Genomic DNA, 20,309 nt, shown 5'->3' on the forward strand with positions numbered 1-20,309 from the left:
TTCCTCCAGGTCAGTCTGGGCAAGGGAGAGGGGCCCTTTCTGGGGGAAGACTCCATTGAGCCAGCCATGGGTGTAGGAAGGAGACGAGAATACTCCCTGGTATTCAGCCTGGACTGGAGAGCAGGCAGTTGGAAACTACCCTGCCCCAGGTCCCCAGGGCTGGGTGGATGGGATAGTTGGGGGTTTAAGGGTTTTTTTTATATTTCTCAGTCAGAGATAAGAGAGTCCATCCCCACCAGGCCAGAGGAGCTGCTGTCTTCCAGGAGGCCTGGTGGCCAATTGCCAGACACAGGGGGACAGCGCAGCCACCCAACCTACCCAGTCCTCAGTATGGTCCTTTCCCCCGATTGTGTGAGACAGCAGAAGGCCTGGAGAGCACAGTTTGCTCTGTGACATCTGCCCCTGCACTGGGGCTCTCTGTCCATGTCTGCCTCTCTCTGTGTCTCCTGACAGACCACCCTTCGATACAACATCCCTCCCCCAAGGAGCGACCTCACCTTTGCGCTTTCTGTGAGGACGGAATGCATCGGCCTGAATGCTGCCCACTTTCCTGTCACCATTCAAAGCCGGTAGGAGACCCACAGCTGCCACTCGCCATCCTCGTGCACAGGGGCTTCTGGCTGTTAACCTCCAGCTCTGTAGCAATCTCCAGTCAGGCAGGGTCCTCCTTTCCCACTCCTCTTGGGAGGCCTAAGTGTTGCTGCGGACGCAGTCTTCCTAGGACAGGGTCCTCCCCCATCCTCCCAAGCACCATGGATGTTACTAGCCCTGGGGTGAGCGGTGCAGGCTGCGGCCCCGACCTGGGCAGTGCTGATCACCCCCAGCTCCCCATGAAGCCAGCAGTGTTCAGCATCTTGCAGGATTAGGCCCTGAAACACTAATGTGGAGGGACATGCACAACACACGGGCTGAACCAGCCCTTACACTCAGCTCAGACCTCCTCCACCCCAGCCCCAGCGGTTTGTCACTCCAGCCTCTTCTGCCTTTCTCAGGCCTGGTTAGGGTTAGAATTGCTGGCATGCCATCATGCTCTCTGCTGTGAATCTCCAGCCCCAACTGGAAGCAATAAATACCAGGAACTCCTGGGGAATTTGTTCTCTTGTGACTTTGGACACAATTGGTAGGGGAGGTGCTATGGAGAGTAAATTGGGGGCACATATCTTGGTGTGTGTGTATTTATTACACTGCAGTTATGGAGAGGGATGCTGGCAGGAGAATGCCTATAGAGAGAAGCAGATCTCTCTGTCTGGCTCCCAACGGCCAAGCTGGAATCTGTCTGCTCCGTGGATCACAGTCTCACAGGGTGATGTTACTCTCTTCTATCCCTGGGCTCTTGCGGCAGCTACACTGGGAACCGTGTGTCCACCAACATGGTGCTGATCGAGGTGATGATGCTATCTGGCTACAGCCCTGTGACAGAGTCCTTGGAAGAGGTGAGCGTGCACACAGCCACCTACAGCCCTCCATAAAGTCTGTGTGCCGGGAAAACTGGTTTGTATCCACGAGGAGGCTTATCTGCAAAGCGGTAAGAAGAAATGTATGTGCATTTCAATGGTCAGAGAAATCCAGTTCTAGCTCTTCTCCTCCCAGAGGCCACAGCACTCACAGTCCATCCCAGGACTCTAGAAGTGGGATTCTGGTTACCCAGGACAATCACCACCCACCCCTTCCCTTGAATGTATCACACTTGCTTGCATGCAGGCAAGACTCCCTGGAGTCCTTGCTGGAGTCTTTGGGTTTGTTTTCTATTCTCAGTTAAAGAAAATGTCCGTGGTAAAGAAAATTGAAAGAGAAGTTGAGCAAGTCACCCTCTACCTGGATGAGGTGAGTTCAACTCAAACTTCCTTTTAGCTCTAAAATAAACTAGTCTCTAATTTCAAGCGCCCAGCGTGAGACACCTAGAGCCTGGTTCGCAAGGCTGTTGAGCACCAACAGCGCCTGCTGATTTCAACTGGAGCAGTGAGTGCTTGGCACCTCTGAGAACCAGGCCCAACTAACCCAGTGCAGCTCCTTGTTCCCCTCTAGTGATTGGACCATGTGGAGAGTTTTAGTCTTTTGCTACCTTGCTAGTCTCATAGCAATGATTTTTAATAAATCCACCTATTTGGGGGTAGTCCTATATGACTGAAGAATAACTAACATCATACCTCTAGTTAAGAAAGGGAAGAAAAGTGATCTGGGCAATTACAGCCTGATCTCAGTCATATGCAAGGTTTTAGAGCAAATTGTGAAGGCAAGAATAATTATATTCATAGAGGTAAAGGGGATGCAATGCAACATGGATGTACCAAAGGTAGGTCATCCCAGACTAGCCTGATTTCTTTCTTTGGAAAAGGAACTGATTTTTTAGATAAGGGAAGTGCGGTAGATCTAATATACTTGGACTGCAGTAAAGCATTTAACACAGTACCACATGGGAAGTTATTCGTTAAATTAGGGAAGACAGAGTCAGTACAAGCATCGTATGGTGGAGAAGGAACTGGCTAAAGGGGAGAAGGCAATGGTTATGCTGAAAGGTGGATTATCAGACTGGAGTGAGGTTACTAACAGAGCTCCTCAAGGATCAGTCTTGGGGCCAATCTTATGCAATATTTTTATTAATGACCTTAGCACAAAAAAGGAAATTTCCTGATGATACACAGTTGGGAGGCATCGTCAGTAGAGAGGAGGACTGGAATATTACACAGGAACATGTGAATGACTTTGAAGACTGGAGTGACAGAAATGGAATAAAATTCAATAGTACAAAGTGCAAGGTCATGCACTTAGGTTCTAATAATAAGAATTTCTGCTACAAGCTGGGGGTTCATCAGTTAAAAGGGCAGAGAAAGAGAGAGACCTGGGTGTGTAGGCTGACCATAGGATGACTATGAGACACCAATGTGATGTGGTTGAGAAAAGAGCAAATGCGATCCTAGAATGTATCAGATATCATTCTCAGGGAGGTGATGTATCAGGCGAGTCATTTCCAGTAGAGAGAGAAATATTAATGCCATTATTCAAGGCACTGGTAAGACCTCATCTGGAATACTGTGTATAATTTCTGGTTGTCCACGTTCAGGAAAGATGAATTTAAACTGAAATAGATGCAGACAAGAGCTATTAGTATGATCAGGGGAACGAAGGGCCTAGTTTATGAGAAGAGACTGGAAGGGCTTGGTTTATTCAATCTAGCAAAAAGAAGGGTAATTGTTCACTATAAATACATCAGGGTAAATGACAGGGAGGGTGAAGAGCTACTTAAGCTAAAGGATAATGCTGGCACAAGAACAAATGGATGTAAATTAGCCATGAACAAATTCAGGATGGAAATTAGAAGTTTTCTAACCATCAGACAGTTGAGGTTCTGGAACAACCACCCTGTGGGGGGAAACAACTGAATTTGTTTCAAGAGAGAGCTGGATGAATGTATGAGTGTGATTGTGTGACAGTGGTGCATGTGATGGTGGGGGCAGGGCTCAGCAGCTCCACGGCTTGCTTCTGGTTTATGTCCTGTGTTCCTAATGCTTATGCTTCAGGGCTTCAGCCAACCACCTGCCAGGGCCAGGAAGGGATTTTTCCCCCCCAATGTATTTTGGGAGCTGTTTTTTTTTTAATCGCCTTCCTCTGAAGCAGCAGGAATGGCTGGGGCTGGAGATGGGACTGGGGGAGGGTGGGCCAGGGGCTCTGAGGTGGCACCAAGCATTTTCTCTCTCAGATGCTGGGCTGGCTGGATCTTGCTCACAAGCTTAGGGTCTAACATCACCATGTCTGGGGTTGGGAAGAAATTTTCCCCCATGTCAGACTGGCAGAGACCCTGGGTTTTTTTCTCCTTTCTGTGCAGTGTGAGAGTGTGAGTCATATGCCAGGATCACTTGGGTATATCTCACTTAATCATTTCCCTGTCATTGCAGGGGGCCTCAGTCACTGGTGCACCTTGGTCCCTCCTACTCTCTGCCTGTGGCACATAATAGTCTAGTCTCCTGAGGACTGTAATACTTGGTGTCATTTTGGTTAGGTTTAGTGTGCGGGTGCTGGGTAGTGGTGGTGATGAACTGTGATATACAGCAAGTCAGACTAGGTGAACGGGGAGGAAATATCTCTTCTGGCCTTAAACGCTGTGTCTCTCTGACCATTGCACACTGTCTTTGTTTTACACCAGTCCACAGTATGTGACATGCTGCCAGATCAGAATTCTCCATTTATTCACGCTGGTGCTAACATTCTGACTGCCCATTGCACTGGTGGAAACTGCACAAGGCGCATGGCAGGGGACAATCGGGCCCCAGGTGTCTAAAGAGTGGCACAAATGGAGGCACCCACAGTTCAAGGCCACATTTGTGCATCAAGCAATAAAGAAAGGGGAAATCTCCCATGGGACTACAGCTGGGATCAGGGGTGACCCGGTGTATAGTGAAAAGAGGACTCTCTAAATGGGACTAGGATGACAGTGCATTTCCATGGTGGGCAGAGGCTGGCTCTAGGGGAACATTATCACACAAGATTTTGGTTCTGGCTGTAACGTCTGCCTTTGCATCTCTGCTCTTTAGCAGACTTGGGACTCTCAGTACTTTACCCTTGTGGTGCAGCAAGAAATCCAAGTGAAGGATCTGAAGCCTGCCAACGTGAAGGTCTATGATTACTACATGCCGGGTAAGCTCAGAACTGCTGAACAGTGGCTATACTATTTCAGAAGTCTGCGGCCTGATCCTGCAAGGTGCTGGGCACTCACAGCACCCCTTGAAGTCGATGCCTGTCATGGTAGCATTGCACCTCTCAGGATTAGGCCCTTAATGAGCAATTTGTAGTGGCAGCTCAGAACCTCAGATTCCTACAAATCGAAGCTGATGGACAGACGTGTCTGATAGCTAATATCTGGCCAATCCCTCCCTCAGCACTGCGTCCTGCCCCCTGCTGTACACTTGCTAGCTGAGCTTGCTCTCCGGTGTCCTAGTGAGCAGTCTGGTCACTGCAGCAGAGTGAGCGCTAGGGTGAAGCGGATAGGGGCCGTGGGCAGAGATTTCCCTGCAGAGAGCCAAGGCTGTAGAACTTGCTCTTCATTCAGATCCAGCTGAGCCTGGAGCTTGCTAACTTTAGGGCATGCTGCAAGTGCCAGTGTTTTCATAATGGATGGATTGAAGATGTCTCCTCTGGGAGCCTGACCTTTCCAACAAAAGAAGAGGACGGAACCCAAAAGAGCTTTCCTTTTGTGTGAGGGAATGCAGACAGAGAGGCACAATGGTGGGTGGTTTAGGTAACAGGGAAAATAATATATCCCATCTGCCCTGGGATCTTCAAGAGGTGAGGAGCTAGAGACATGTCAAGGAGTGGTGTTGTTCTGGGCCAACTCTGAGGCCACCAAGGATGTCACTGTTCTTGGAATGCACTGCTCCAAAAGCCAAGGCCCTGACCACTCGAGCTAAAGGAGAATCCCCCATAGCTGTTACCAGTGCAGGGCCTATGACACACAGATCAGCAATTCTGAGTCTAGCCAGTCTAGGGTATTGGTATGCTCTCTCTTTATTATGAGCAAATGTGCTGGCATTGCATTTGGCTCTGCTTTCATGGTTTCTGACAAATGTGTTTCATGGTCAATTTCCCTGCCTTTTACAGAAGAAAATGCTGTGACAAGCTATGGCACCCCCTGCCTGTGAGGTGAGTAGGTGGTACATCCTCTCATGCTTTGTGTGTGATTGTCTGGCGCACACCGCGAGGCCTGAAAGTTTGATTCAAGAAAAACATCAACCTGGGAAAAGCGTGTTGAGGGTGGGAGGGACTCGCATACAGCAGAACCTCGTTTATCTGATCTAATTGGGACCGGAGCCAGATCAGATCAACATAAATCCAGACAACTGCAGAATGGGAAAGTGCAATCCTGCGGCACCCTCTAGTGGCCACAGGCGAGATGGCCTCTTTCTGGACTTGGCTGGTTGTCCGGTTAGCCTGGACAGATGGTTAATGGAGGGTCGGATAAACGGGATTCAACTGTAGTTAAGGGGAATGCTTCTGCCAGTATTTAAATTGGGGTGATGAGATTGTTGCTGTGGAGATGAGAGAATCTGTATTGCTGATCCCCCGAGCCATCCAGTTACCCAGCTTGGGGCTGGCTGGAAATGGGGCTGGAATGACGAAAGGCTGAAGAGCCATCCACCAGGGTCCCTGAGTGCTCAAGCCCTGCGGCGTCTGTTAGTCAGGCAGTCAGGCCAGTAGGAGTCATACACCTCCTGTTGTCATAACAGTGGCTCTACTCTGTGGCTGAACAGAACTCAGTAGCAAGTTAACTTACTGGTTAGGGGCCAATGTCATTATTGCAAGGATTTTACTGAGCCCTAGAATGGATCCTGATCACTCTGTGTTTAGACGGAGATCAACGTCTGTTTCAATAGAGCTACGGGATCCTCCTCGTGAGGCAGGGCTGAGTATGAGCAGAGCACTGGACTTGGATTTTGGACATCTAGACTCTGTTCTTGGCTCTGCTGGATGACCCTGGACAAATAATTTGATCTGTGCATTTTCCTTTCCCCTTATCTGTACAATGGGCATGGGAGTGGGAAGATACCTGTCTCCAAAGGGTGCGGTGATGCTCAACTTATTCATGTGTGCAAAACGCTTTAACATTCCCAGATGAAAGATGCTGGGGGGGGGCAAAATGTTATTGCAATGAACAGGCTGGTGTGCATCTGCAATACTACGTTCTGCTGGATGGAATCAGCACTACCCTAAACTTGCTGTCACAGACCCTACACTGTCAGTGGAGTGAGATTCTCCTCTGGCTTTAGCTCAAGTGGCTGGGGCCTGGGATGTTGAAGCAGCAGGAGGGGATTACTATCCTTGCTGTTGCTGTGAAGTTCCATGTAGCCAAAGTGTCATAAATCTCCATTGGCTGCTTGTGTTATTTTTTTTCTCAGGGTTGATTATGTCTTTCTTTTGCCCTCCCCACCTCAGTCAGGGACACTTTGTAAGTCCTTTTCTTTCCTCTTCACAGGATTGGGACAGTCAGCTGCTGACAGCTTTCCAACAGACCTTTGTCAATCGTGCCCTGCTGATGTCAGATACCATAGTGAGAGATTATGGGTGACGGGACTAATCAATTGCCAGAACCAGGAAACTCACATCTGCTGGTCATGCACCAACCTCATCCCTGTGGGATCCCATCATTCTGCAGTGACCATCAAACCAACCTTGCATGCAATTGTTTTAATTCTTTTCCTTGGGCAATTCGCCAGATTAAATTGACTTGAAGCCAAAGACACCCTCCCCCTGGAAAGGAAAGCCAGACAGGAACTGCGAGCCGGGAAGGAAGCCCTAATCCAGTCTTCCCAGCCAGAAGCTCCTCCATGAATCCCTCACAGGTTCCCCACAATGTTGCACAGCCATTGCCTTCCCCACTTCCCAGCAGGAGGCTGCAGGAATCTCATTGAGCTGTGGTGGGAGTCACTGCTGGATGCCTCGCTTCCATCCAACCTCCTCCCCCTGCACTGAAAGACAGAGCAGAGCCATTACTCAGCGGACAGGGGGCAGCAGTTCACCCCAAACACTTGGAGATTCTGTCCCCCTTGGTATCATCTGGGAAAGCAGCTGGGTTGCTGTGTTAGAGCAAAGAGAGACAGGCAGGACGGGTGTGATCCAGCCCGACCACTCCCCTTGGCCTCAGTGGGCTTTGGGGCAGGCCCTGCCTTGGCCAGCAGTAGGTGGGCTCCTGAGCTCCTTGGTCAGAGTTCTGTCTTAGATCCAGCCCCAGGGAAGTGCTTCCTGGAGTGAGGCTCCATTTTATTCCTTCAGAGGCAGCTTGCACAGAGCCAGCTACAGCTGCCTGGCGTGTGCAGTGGTTGCAGGAACCACCAGGAGGCAGGGACAAATACCTCAACCCCACTCCAAAGGCTGGATCCCTTCTTCTCCCCCTAGACAAGGTGGCACCATCCCAGCTGCTGCTCCCTATTTGCTCCATAACAAGCAGGACTCCTGCCTCCCCACAACTCCTCCCTCCCCCCACAAGGGTTTCAACTCCAAGCACAACAGAGAGATGCTTCCACCCGCATAGGAGAACTCTCACTCGGCCCCTCTTCCCCAGTCCCCTGCAGTGGCTTCCTCACTGTGTCCTGACCAGTGCTCTCCACTACCTAGCAGCCACCCCATTGTCTCCTGGGGCACCTCCTGCCCTCTGGATTCCCATCATACCCCACCCCAGACATCCACTCTCACCCACCCCGCTGCAGCTGTCAGCTCCTGAGCCGCTGGTTAGCCTCACTGTGCCAGAGCTCACACCTACCTCAGCTGCAGACAGCATTATAGTCAGCCAGGGCTCGCTCCTCTGCAATGGGAAACAAGAAAGCCAGAATTACACCCAGGAGAGAGTGTGCAGAGTCTGACACCAGCTCCTTTCAGCCACAGCTTGGAGGCCAGGAAGAGCCTCAGCTCCCTGCCTGGATACACAGCAGCCACCACCACCCACCTGGCTGGTAGTAGTCATAGACTTTAATGTTGGCTGGTTTCAGGCCCTTCACCTCGATCTCTTGTTCCAATTGCAGGACGAAAGTCTGTGACTCATCGCTCAGCTTGTGGAGGTAGGAGGGAGACCAGAAAGGAAAGGGAGGGATAGAGAAAAAGAAGTTACACACCTGCTTTGGTCAGGGCTTGACGTGACTTTCTCTACTTAAAGCGCTCCAGGCTGTTAGAGGGTCAGGACTTTAGAAAAGGAGCAACTACTAGGATTGGCAAACACCAGACAGAGTGACAGGGCTATACAAGCTTCCCCACTGCACAGCTCTCCCAGTGCCCCTCAGTCCTGCCCTGCAGCCCCCCCTGCCATTCCAGTCCTGGGCTCCCCACACAGCTCTTCCAGTGCCCCTCAATCCTGCCCTGCGGCTCAGCCACCCCCCCTTTTTGTCCAAACCAAAAGCTCTTGCTCAAATTTACCTTCTCTAGATAAATGAAGATTGCATCAATTTTCACCTCCGTTTTCCTAACGAGGGGTCTCTGCTGCAGCTGAGACAGGAGATAAGAGAATTTCTGAGCTCCTCTTCCTCACCCCAGGGAAGAGAGTGTGAGCGGATCTATAGGTTCGGAGGCATGGTGTGAGAAGTGCCCCGCCCCTGCCCGTATGTCAGGTTTCATTTCCTCAGGCGTCCCCTCATGGAGAGTTTATTCATAGATTCCGAGGCCGGAAGGTACCACTGCGACCTCAACACAGACCATAGAACATCCCCAAAACAATTCCTAGAGCAGATCTTGATTTAAACATTGTCAGTGATGGAGAACCCATTATGACCACCGGTAACTTGTTCCAATGGTTCATTATTATCACTGTTAAAAATGTGTGCTTTACTCATGATAATTCTTGCAGGCCTAGGGAAGAGCAGGGTCCTGCCCGGATGCTCTCCAAATGAGCTGGGACAATCTCCCCCTCCCAGGAGCGAGTGGCATGGATATGCTATACGTAACTGACCCCGTCTTGGGTGTCAGTCTGTAAATCCTCTCAGCAGCAGCTGGAGCAGTTCTGGGTCCGCCTGCTGGACTTGAGCTCTGATTCACAATCAGGCCAGCTACTGTTTGGTCTGACTCCTCGCCCAGCTCATGAATGCTAATACGGCTCCAGACACAGGGGAGGGAAGGCTCTAGATTCCCAGATGCTAGGCAGCCTGGGAGTAGTGTGTAGAGAGACATCAGTGGTGGCCCAAGGTGGTTCAAAGGCTCCAAGTCTTACAGGGGGTTGCAGGGGCAGCTGAGTGAGGGTCCTCACAGCTATCTAAGAGCCTCTGTCTGTGGAAGCTCCCTCCCCTCTCAGCAAGGACAGATCCCACCAATGATTCACCACCTCACCCTTTGCCATGGCCCCCATTCTGATGCCAAGATTCCTTACCGATGTGCGGGAGCCCGAAGCCAGACTGAATCCAGACAGCAGGGAGACCTCCACAATCACCATGTTGGAAGTGACTCTGCTCCCAATGTAGCTGGGAGTGAGGAGATGGTCAGACTGTGAGCCGGGGCTAAATGAGGTTGTAACATTTCCTCCCTATCAGTCCTCACCAGCACTAGCCCTCCTGTGCACAGGGACTGGTGCCCAGCGTCCTGGCAGGGAGATGAGGCCTTGGCATTCAAAGATCTGGGGGCTAATGGGATCACCCTGCTCTGAGCTGCCCCAGCCTCTTGGGTATCCTTCAGAGATTCCCTTCTCTGTACCTATCAGGCTCCTCCCCCAGCTGGATAAAGCTACAGGACCCTCCCACTGTCCCACCCCATTGTCAGGCACCTGGTCCTGACCTTCCTCCCCATCCCTCCCTGCTGTTCTTTCCCCACACGGATAAGCACCCCAGCCCTTTGGCTTGCCTTGTTCCCAGCTGCCAAAGCTCTCTGCATCTCCCCCCTTTCCCCCCCCCAAGTGGCCTGATCCCCGGCCCAGCTCTGACACTCCCTGCTCTGCTCCAGGCAGGGGCTGCATCCCAGGTGAGTGATGTATACATGGGGGGAACTGCAGGGTCACCTGACGTGGATGTGGACGGTGAGGAAGCGCGCATTGCCCTGGGCGCAGTCCATCAGCTGTGTGGTGACGCGCAGAGAGAAGGTCACGGAGACCCGTGGAGGAGGCTCGTTGTATCTCAGCACTGTCTGCAGAGGAGCGAGAGAAGGGGAAGCGACAGATCTGAAATTCCATGCAGAGGGAAGCGGCAGAATTCCTACGTCCACCAGCAGCACTTCCCCCTTGTCTCAGACATACTCCCCCGTGACTCACCTGGGTGTAGACGCAGCCGCTGCCCTGGGCCTGCACTGAGAACTCCCCGGGGATTTCCGTCAGCACCGCTTGCTGCAGCAGCAGCCGGTTCTTGTGGGTGACCTGGAACTTCCTCTCAAAGCTCCCCTGAGACTTCACCGTCACCATCACCTGTGCCAATGTGCTGAACGTCCGGGCTGCGTATTTAGCCAGGGCCTGCAGCGCGACCACTGTGTCCTGGCAAGGGGGAGACAGCTACCTCACTGTTTGTGTCAAACCCTGAGGGCACAGGGAGGGATCTGTGTACCTGGGGAATACCCCCCCCTCCAGCCCCCAAGTGCAGAGGGATCTGCACCCCTGGGTACAGGCGCTTGGCTTCTCCTCCCTCTGCCTGAGTACAGGAGCGCTCCCCAAAGTATTCTCTGTTCCTGAGTGCAGCAGGGGCCACAGCCCACAACATTAGCACTGGGTACATGGCAACAGCCCGCAAGCACAACCCGTTCCCCCTCCCCCCCACCACCCCCAAGGCACTAGCACCTGCATTCACCCTCCCAGGCAGTGGGATAACTCCCCCCTGGGCAAAGCAGTGCCGGTGTTTGCTCTCCCAGGGCCACAAGGTTCAAAAAAGCTGCCCTGTGTGGAGATTCAGCTCACAACCTATTCCTCTGCCCAACGCCCTGGGGGTGGGGTGGGGGGGGCTCTGTCTCTGATGGGAGCCCGTCATCACCTGTGTGGAAGCAAACCCTCCGCGGGCATTCTGCTGCCGGGCCAGCCAGGCCACGATGCTGGCAGCAGTGGCCATGTCCCCCGCGTTTATGCGTGGTTTGGAGAGGTAAGCCAGGAGCACATAGGCTGTCAGCTCAACATCCACTGACTGAGTCCTAGGCCAGAAATCTGTGGCAGCCGGGGAGCTGGGCTTGGGGCTCCAGTGGATTTGGCCTCCTAGGGAAGGAAAAAATAACACACGAGTTACCTGGGGGAAAACACTTCTCCAGAGATGAGGAAAGCCATAAAGGAATCATGCCAGTCGTCTGCAGGGGCCCAACCCAGGATTGCTCCCTACTGTCTTTGCTCTGGGGATTTATCCAGTCCTAGATCTCAGTGTTCCACCCCTTCCCTTGAAGAAAGTTGCTCATTCTCACAGACTCCTCTCTGTTAGGAAGTGTTTCCTGGATGTCCAACCTGAAATGATCCCCATTGCTCTATGGCAGCCCGTGAGATCCACCCCCACAATCCACTTCCTCTTCCTTCTTGGTGATCACACCCTTCATGTAGGGTAGCCCGTTACCATATTCATTGTGACTGTATAGCCAGCCAGCAGGAGCCCTGCTCCTGGAAGTGCTCCAATGGTCCTAAATATCCTACAAAATCAAAGCATTTGTAATCAGGGGCGGGGCGGGGGTTCAAAAGCACTCAGCCCAGTCCTACCTCTGCTCCCATGGAAGTCGGTGAGAGTTTTGCCATTTTCGTGTGCATGTTTTAGTGCTGAGTATGTCTGACCAGGTCTAACTCCTTGATCCTGCAGTGCAGTTACTGCCCCTGTATAAAGGCCACGAAAGCAGCCTTCTAAGCCCCTGTTCAGTCCCTCACAAAGCAGCCTGCCTGGCTTTACAGACTTCAAACCCCACAGAGCTTGACCAGAGCTGCTGCTGTCGAATGATCACACCGTGCTGGGCAGGTGTATGCTGCTTTTGCTCCCAGCAAATCAGACAACAGTCCCTGCCCTAAAGAGCTGCCAGTTGAACCCAGTACCTGATTTGACGGCCTGTTCATCCAGCTTGTACAGCAGCTCCTGGGTCACTTCATAGTCCCCAGCCAGGGCAAAGGCGTAGGCCAACACAGCTTCCGTGTAAATGTTGGTGACATTGTGAACGGCGTGAATGAGGCAACGTAAGGCGGCCTGCACCATGCTGCCCTGTGCGTGAGAAGTTACCCACACAGAGGTCACATCTCAGACAGCTGGTATGCCTTTATTTGCAGGCTAGCGAGGACCATGTACGAATGTGGGGACAATTGCACTAACTTCAATGGGCTTACACCGGGGATGAATGAGACCTCTTGAGACTGCACTGACACAGTAACACTATGGGCCAGACTCTGATCCCTGTGAAACGGGTGTAACTCCATGAATACCAGTAGAGTTACTCCAGATACACTTATGTAACAGAGCAGAATCTGCCCCACTGACCGGACTTTAACACTACACTGCAACAGCTCTACAATGCGCCTGCCCTGGAGATGCACCAGGACGCCTGTGTTACTAACCCCCACTGTTCTGTCATGCCATGCCAATTATGCTGCATGTGAGCTTCCTCCAGGCAGTGCCTTATCAACACCTGGCCTGGCAGATGCCAGCAGGGGAACCCCCTCAGAGCCCTGCCCTCTTGGTGCCCAGCCACGGAAACGGTTGCAGCAGTGCGAGCGTCTCGAAAGCAGTGCCCCGCCAGTGCCTGCCCAGAGGGATTCCAGCCTGCTCAGCTTCCTTGCTGCAGCGCCCAACTGGGGCCCTAGAGGAGGAAAGTGAGAGATGGGGGATGAGGCCGAAGGGCTCACCTTCAGTGGCTGCCCCAGCTCCAGCAGTGCTGCAGTGATGTAGGCCCCCAGAGAGATCTCATCATTCACACCGCCCTGCGGGAAGTACCAGCACACAGAGAGATGGGAGAGTGGACACACAGCACAGTTAGCAATCAAATGTCATTCTAATGGCATGCCCAGAGGCTTAGCCAAGACCCACTTTCTTATTTAAAGGGGTTTCTAGGGTTGGAGAGGTGACTCCTTGGGGTGTGTTCCCTGTAAGAATCCTAAGGGATCTACCCCAGACTCTGTTCCCTATAGCGCTAGTGAGAGGAATCCCAGGGCTGATCTCCCAGGATTCTCCTTGGCCCCCACAATCCTTTGCTGTCACAGCGTCTGCCCATGTGCTCAGTTCCCCACCTCTCCTGTCTGGCTTGGCTGCTATTTACCTTCATAGAAGAGTGGAAGAGCCTCCCTTTGTTGGTAAAGCAGCCGCTGGGGAGCTGGTGAAGCTCCAGCCATTTCAGGGCATCTTGAATGTTCTTGTCATCTATGAAAATGGATTTTTTGGCTTGTCCAAAACTCTTAACCACAAATGCCGTCAGCCTAGGAAGGTGAGGATGCGGGGGCATGGGGAGAGACAGACAGACACAGACGCAAATGCTTAAATTCCTCCCCAGCAGAATTTAACTCAGCACCATTACACCAAGAATGACTTTGGCCCATCTGATTCATACAGTATTGAAAGTGAGAGGTAGAAGTTCCCCATTTGTGCCTATCCAGCCCTTCTGTATAGGACCAACTCAGCATAGACTCCCTGTAGCACGTTTGTCCAGTCTAGTTTGAAAAGTCCGATGTGATAGGCCCTTGCTTTCCTCTCCTGGGAATCAGTTCCCCCGTCTATCTACCAGGAAGAGTTCCTAATCTTCAATCTATATTCCCCCTTTCTTAATTCCATCCCATGATCCCCAGGTAGCCTGTCATGCCTCCAACCACTAATCCTTCTCTCTCCTTCTTGTTTATGTCTTGCGGATACCTGTGGGCAGTTGTCTAAGGGGGCTGGGGGCGGGGGGGGGGGTTGATTATGGCATTACAGAGCCAAGCCAGGCAGATTCAGCTATTTCCATTTCTTCTCCACCCACCTGATCATTTTGGTTTCTCTTCTCTGAGCTCTCTCAAGTCCGTCAATGGCTTCCTGCCCCTGGGATGCCCAGAGCTATAGAGAGGGGCACTAGCTTTCCCTACCCCCGCCCTGCTCCGTGGGGCGATGCCTCTGTGTGTGCCACCCAAAACCACACTGGCCATCTAGCCGCCATATCACATTGCAAACTCCTATCTAATCTGCTCTCACTAGGTCTTTCTCAGCATCACTGCTCCCAGTGAAGGCATGTGTGTATCAGATGATCTTTCCCCAGCAGTAGTAGCTGGCATCTGTTCAGGCTGAGCATCAGAAACAAGGGAAGGTACCAGCTCTTACCACGTGTTCCCTTCTCTATCGCGCTCCCCAAAGGCACTGTATGCACCATGGCTGTGCTTATACAGGAGCTGCCTCTGGTACCCTGGGGAGAGGGGAAAGAAAACTCATATACTGCACAGCAGTGCACGGTGAAGGCCGGTAGTGACGGGGGTGGGGGGAGGAGAGGGGCAGAAGGCTATTGGCATGGCAGGTGCCAGATTGGACACTAGTGGAGCTGGGCTCAGGATACTTGCCGCTGCGCAGGAATCCCGTCGCCCTCTCCCTGATCTCCGGGGTCAGCTGCCCCGTCTTCTCCAGATACTGCAGCACGTAGATGATGGGGGCGAACAGCACCATGTTCTGCTCCCCGCAGCCACTGGGCATCTGCACCAGCCGGTCCAGGTTCTGCAGTGCTGTCCCCATGATGTCACCTGCCGGGGTGGAGGGGAAAAAAGAGCCTTCAGTGCAATCTTAAATGCTTTCTTGCAGCTGATCATTCAAAACAACCTGGGGTGCCCAGTCCGGATCTGACAGCTCAATCTTTAATTACCAGGATGAGAGCTATGGCTGTGGGGATGCAGGAGAGGGACTCAGTCATGGGACGTTATTGGTGTTTGGCAAATGCCTAACATGGGGAGAACAACACAGGTTAGATAGAGTGCGAGCCAACTGGAAACCTTTGCCTCAATCATCCAGTTAAAAAAGCTGAGCTGAACTCTAATTACAATGAGCCCTGCTTGTAAAAGGACATCAATGGGGCTGTTTCTCTGGCTGTGCTGACAGGTGACCATGTTACACAGGGAGAATAACACAGAGGCATTCTTGCAGGGCCTGAGATTTTACTGGTCTTTAAGGCAAGCAGATAGTGTTAGTAGGTAAGTGGCAGCTCGGGTATCATTCTGTTTCATCACTGCAGTTGCCTCAATCTTTTATCTGGCCAGATCAGAAGCACTGAAATCCAAACGGGATGGTAGCTGTTCTTACCTCACTGGAAGTGGAAAATGCTGTAAATCTGAGGGGGAAAAGCCTTGTTCTCTGTTATATCCCAGGGGCTTTCTTAAATTAAGTCTCCTCTAGTGCAATCAGGAGCCCGGGCCATGACTTCCTCATCCAGGCTAGGCCAGGCCCTGTAGTAGTCCTGTATTGGGTCACTAGGCAGCACAGTCTATGAATGAATCCACAAGTCAGAGCCAGAGAGAACCTCAGGGTCTGGCTGTGTCCAGCAGCCTCAGTAAAGAATCCCCGTTTTCTTCATTCCAGCTGAGGCCAGTCTGTTCTCCACCGCAAGGCTGCACTATAGCTGCAAAACTCAGCAGTGTGGTACAGGGCTGTGAGCACTATTGAGTATATCCCAGCCAGGCTCCCAAAGTCCTGTTCCAGCCAGCACTGGGCTCAATGTAGGCCTTGGCCTGGATTCTCTGGGGGCAGCCTCTTTGTTCCAAAGTCCTGCTCAGGAAGGTGCAGGGGATCTTCCCCCAGGACACTCCCTTCCTCTTTAAAGCTGGGATGCCAATCCAGAACTTCTGAAACAAGGTGGTTGGAAAATCTTGCAGAGATTCACTAATAAACAAGCATCAAACCTTTTGAGGCTTCCCCTGTCGCTAATGGGACATGGCTGCCCAGCTCAGCACCTATTTGTAACAGGAGTCAGTGAGCTCACACACTGGAGCAACTTACCCAAGACAGAGATGGTAGCTCTGGCTGATCCTTTCACTACATTAGCAGGGAGGGTGAGGGACACAGGGTCTTTGACTGTATTTCCTGATGATCACACATTAAAGAAACAGCGTTAGAAATCAAGCTGTATGAATCCAACCAAGGAGACAAGGTGGTAAGCAATAAATCAATCTCCCTCATCATCCTGGCCAGTACAGTCCACTCTCCAGGGCTCTGGCTAGTCCCCGTTTTAAAAATTCCCCAGTGATGGAGCTCCCATCATTCCCCTGAGGGAAACTCTCCCATCTTTGTTATCACCCTGTCTATCTTAGAATCATAGAATATCAGGGTTGGAAGGGACCTCAGGAGGTCATCTAGTCCAACCCCCTGCTCAAAGCAGGACCAATCCCCAACTAAATCATTCCAGCCAGGGCTTTGTCAAGACCAACCTTAAAAACCTCTAAAAACTTACCTCCCTTTGCTCATTTTCACCTGGCTAGCCCCACTTATTCCATCAGATCCCTCACCAACAGCCCTTAGTTACTTGTGATCCCCTTTAAAGCAGTAGATCCTGTAATAACTCTTTACAAGGCACTGGCAGAGTGACTATAGAGATAAAATGGCATCAGAATATGAAAGCCATTACCCCAAACTCCAAGCATATAGATTCAAGTTTGGTCACCACTTGGCTGGGCATCTTCCTGGGAAAAACCTAGAATGCTGCAGGGAGGGATGTGAGGGACTTGAGGGGTGGCGGGTTCTTCCCTCTGAGTCAGTGTGGTGCTAGAGGGCGCTGTGCTAGAGGGAACCGGGTGGGTGGCTCAGCAGAGGGTGCTCTCTCCCAGGCTGCGTGGTAGACACAGTGGGATGCCAATGAGAGAGATTATTTTTTGGTTTATCTGTCCTGATACATCACACCGAATGAGAAATACATTTTTACATATTCCTTTATCTGCCACCCCTGCACACCAGTCCCATTCCCTGCCACCAATCAAAGCAGGGACAAGGCTCCTGAGACCCCTCCGGTGCAGCTCTCCTACCTCCTCTAGGGCACAGCCGGCAGCTGTGAGTCTTCTCCACGAGCACTCCCTCTGGCTGTTGGAGCAGAGACAGCGGCATTGGAGGGGACAAACAGGGTTACAAACAAGATTTCCAAACAGCTGCAAAATCCATGTGTGATTTCAGGTCTCAAGGGGTTGTGCCCGAGCTGTCAGGAGCTTTACCCCCATTAGCCTCGGGCTGGGGTCTCTCTCCTTTTATCCCCATAGGGCTGAGCTGGAGCCCCCCTCCACAAGGAGCCCAGTGTTCCAGTTACAGTCCGCTCAAGGGAGCAGGAGGAACAAACCTAGAAAGAGGCAGCACCCTGGTCTGTGATTACATGCTGGAGCTGGGGTCTGATGGAGAATGGCACAGATGGGAGTGTGGGTATGGCATGCAGGGTGGCATGGGAAATGGTGCAGCGGGGAGGGTGTAAGCAGGAGCGTTAGAGGAGCGCGGGGGACAGCAGTGACTGGTGCAAAGGCTTTGGGATGCTGTCTCCAGCTAATGGCACAGAATGAGAACTTTGTTCCCCATACTCTCCCCCCTCCCTTCAGCTAGGGAGATAGGGTGACCTACGATCCTAAATCGTAAGGGACAGAGGGAAGCCTGGCCTCATACTGACCCGGACTAACAGGGGCTTGAGCAGTGTATCCTTCTGTGGCATTGCTGGGGGGAAAGTCCTCCTGCCTCCACACTGTGGCGTATTGTCCATCACTACTGTGCTGACCGTAATATTCGCCGTCCCTGTCAATCAAATTGAACAGTGTCTGTTTCTCACAACCAGTGCCAGGCTGAGGCCATGTGCTGCAGCTGACATTTTGCTGATGCTGATCAGGCGGGGGCTGGAAGGTCTTACTTTAGCTGGTCCTGATAGTCTGAATGGTCTCATTGGCCTGGATCAGCCAGCTGCTCTAGCTGACTAGTCAGGGTCATTGACCCCTGGTATAAGTGACTCAGTGATGTTACACCAGAAGTGATTTTGGCCCATTAAGAATATCACTATAAATGGTAAGTGCACTTTAATGCAGGTGGAGAGGGAAGAATCAGCAGCTCCTTGGAAACTGGAGACCCTCTTTATTGACAGGCTGTGTCCAGAATGGCAGCAACCATGCGAGCTTGGCCTGCATGTACCTGTATGCCTCTCCCTACCCCAGGCCAATAAGAGTGTGCCCTGCCTTTGAGAGACATAAGAGAGGGACTCAAAACCCCATCCATCCTGTCAACAGATGGGGGAGGCAATTAGTGTCAAGGTGGTTTTGTGTCTTGTCCCACTAGGGACTGGACTGAGAGCCAAGTGGGGACCTATATAAAGGCTCCATATAACACTCCCCAATCTCTCTGTGCCACCCAGCCCCTCTTCATCACAGTCCAGTGGTCATGGACTTACCCGCCCCTCCACCACTGTCCCTGCCTTACCCAGTGATGTGGCTGTCACGTTCCATAGGAAGGTTCTGGATTCTTCTACGCACAGGCAGTGGACGTACCTGCAGCTCTTGCACAAGTCCACCCCAAAGTCTGGGGATTTAGCCAGGGACACTTGGATCTGAGCGAGTGACAGAGGTAGGCAAGTGATTAGCGCAGCCTTGGAAAGCCCGGCTTCTGGATGCAGAGCTCCCAGGCACGGCACGGACTGCTACATCGGGCATGCTGCCACGTGGCGTGGCGGGGCACTCACCTGGATGCACTGCCTCAGGTAGTTGAAGACGGTGGCCTTTAGGGTGAAGGTCTCTCCCCGGACCACAGAGTATGGCAGCATCACATCCACGAAGAAGGGCTGGAATGTCACAAGGCTCGTTGTTGAGGCAAGTCCGAAGCCCAGCCTGGCCATGCAGAACATCCCGGCTTTCCACTCGGTGATGGTGTCAGGCACCGTGACTGGGATGTCCCTGTTTCCAGTGGGACTGAGAGGGGGAGAGCCATCACATAAAGCAATTTAACCCACCACCTTACAATGGGGGCAAAGCAGGGTCCCAGGCTCAGTGTGTGCAGTTGCAATCCTGATATTATGGAGCAGCCAGTAACCCTAATTTCTGGTCCATTGGCTCTAGTCCATTGATATTAGCCCTCCCTAGGAATGAAAAAGAGATGGAAAGAGACTTCATACTGGGCCATATTTGGTCCATCCCCCAGGCCAGGATGGTTCCCTACAGTCTGTTCTCCAAGGCTTTGTTCAGGGCTCATTTTAAACGTCCTCAGTGACGGAGCTTCCATCCCCTCCCTTGGGGAGACTCTGCTATAGTCCAGCAGACCCTCATTGTTAGAAAGGTTTCCTGGCACACTCCAGATTTGTGGGTTCCAACCCAAAGATAGTGGGATTGGGAGCCACACTTTGAATTCAGCTGGGAGTGTCTACCAAGTTGAGAACTTGGTGTTGAACCAAGTAGAGGATGCGCACTGAGTGGGGATGCTTGGTCTTGAACCAAAAGCAGTGTTTTTCTGTGCTAAGCGCGGTAAGAGCTGAACCCTGCTCCCCAAGTTCTGAGCTGGATTTTGGTTTGGCACATTACAAATATAGGGTTCAGCTACAAAATTTAGACCCAAGTGGGGGGAATTCAGGCCCCTGTCCACAAAGATCTTTGGGGAATCTTTGGATTTGGGCTTTTGCTTCCTCTGCAGTGAGTCTAATCATATGATCCACGCTCAGCAAACCCTTCTGTTTCAAAGAGAAAGACCAAAGGAGATAACCCCTTGCATGGGACAAAAATAGGTGTTTGGAATCAGTATAAATACATTTGATCTAGTCTCAAGAGTCAACAGTGACTCCTTTGCTAAATCTGGTATATGGATAGAAGGGACCTGCCTTGAGAGTTATGAGCAAAGATAAATGAATTCAGTGTGTCTTGCTTGACTAAGGACAACAAAGGGGTGATAACTGTCTGTGATCATGGAGGTGTGTAAAGACCAGATAGATTCAGGAGGCTACAGAGAGATTATGTAGGAGGAAATGTGATAGAA

General features: G+C 51.9%; 1 protein-coding gene across 1 annotated transcript in view; it reads right to left on the reverse strand.

Moving 5' to 3' along the window:
- Window positions 1–1,043: 1,043 nt before the first annotated feature.
- LOC119860475 (alpha-2-macroglobulin-like protein 1) overlaps window positions 1,044–20,309 on the reverse strand; it is a 35,948-nt gene continuing 16,682 nt past the window's right edge. The window contains 18 exon segments of the mRNA XM_038414257.2: window positions 1,044–7,457; window positions 8,249–8,290; window positions 8,432–8,534; window positions 8,896–8,964; window positions 9,839–9,929; window positions 10,460–10,584; window positions 10,709–10,924; window positions 11,415–11,629; window positions 12,440–12,602; window positions 13,241–13,315; window positions 13,651–13,807; window positions 14,679–14,760; window positions 14,912–15,088; window positions 16,335–16,418; window positions 17,354–17,408; window positions 17,977–18,098; window positions 18,771–18,897; window positions 19,030–19,255. Of these exon segments, the coding sequence (XP_038270185.2) occupies window positions 8,250–8,290; window positions 8,432–8,534; window positions 8,896–8,964; window positions 9,839–9,929; window positions 10,460–10,584; window positions 10,709–10,924; window positions 11,415–11,629; window positions 12,440–12,602; window positions 13,241–13,315; window positions 13,651–13,807; window positions 14,679–14,760; window positions 14,912–15,088; window positions 16,335–16,418; window positions 17,354–17,408; window positions 17,977–18,098; window positions 18,771–18,897; window positions 19,030–19,255 (2,128 nt within the window). The 3' untranslated portion in view covers window positions 1,044–7,457; window position 8,249.

The sequence above is a fragment of the Dermochelys coriacea genome, chromosome 1, assembly GCF_009764565.3.
Source record: "Dermochelys coriacea isolate rDerCor1 chromosome 1, rDerCor1.pri.v4, whole genome shotgun sequence".
Lineage (NCBI taxonomy): Eukaryota > Metazoa > Chordata > Testudines > Dermochelyidae > Dermochelys > Dermochelys coriacea.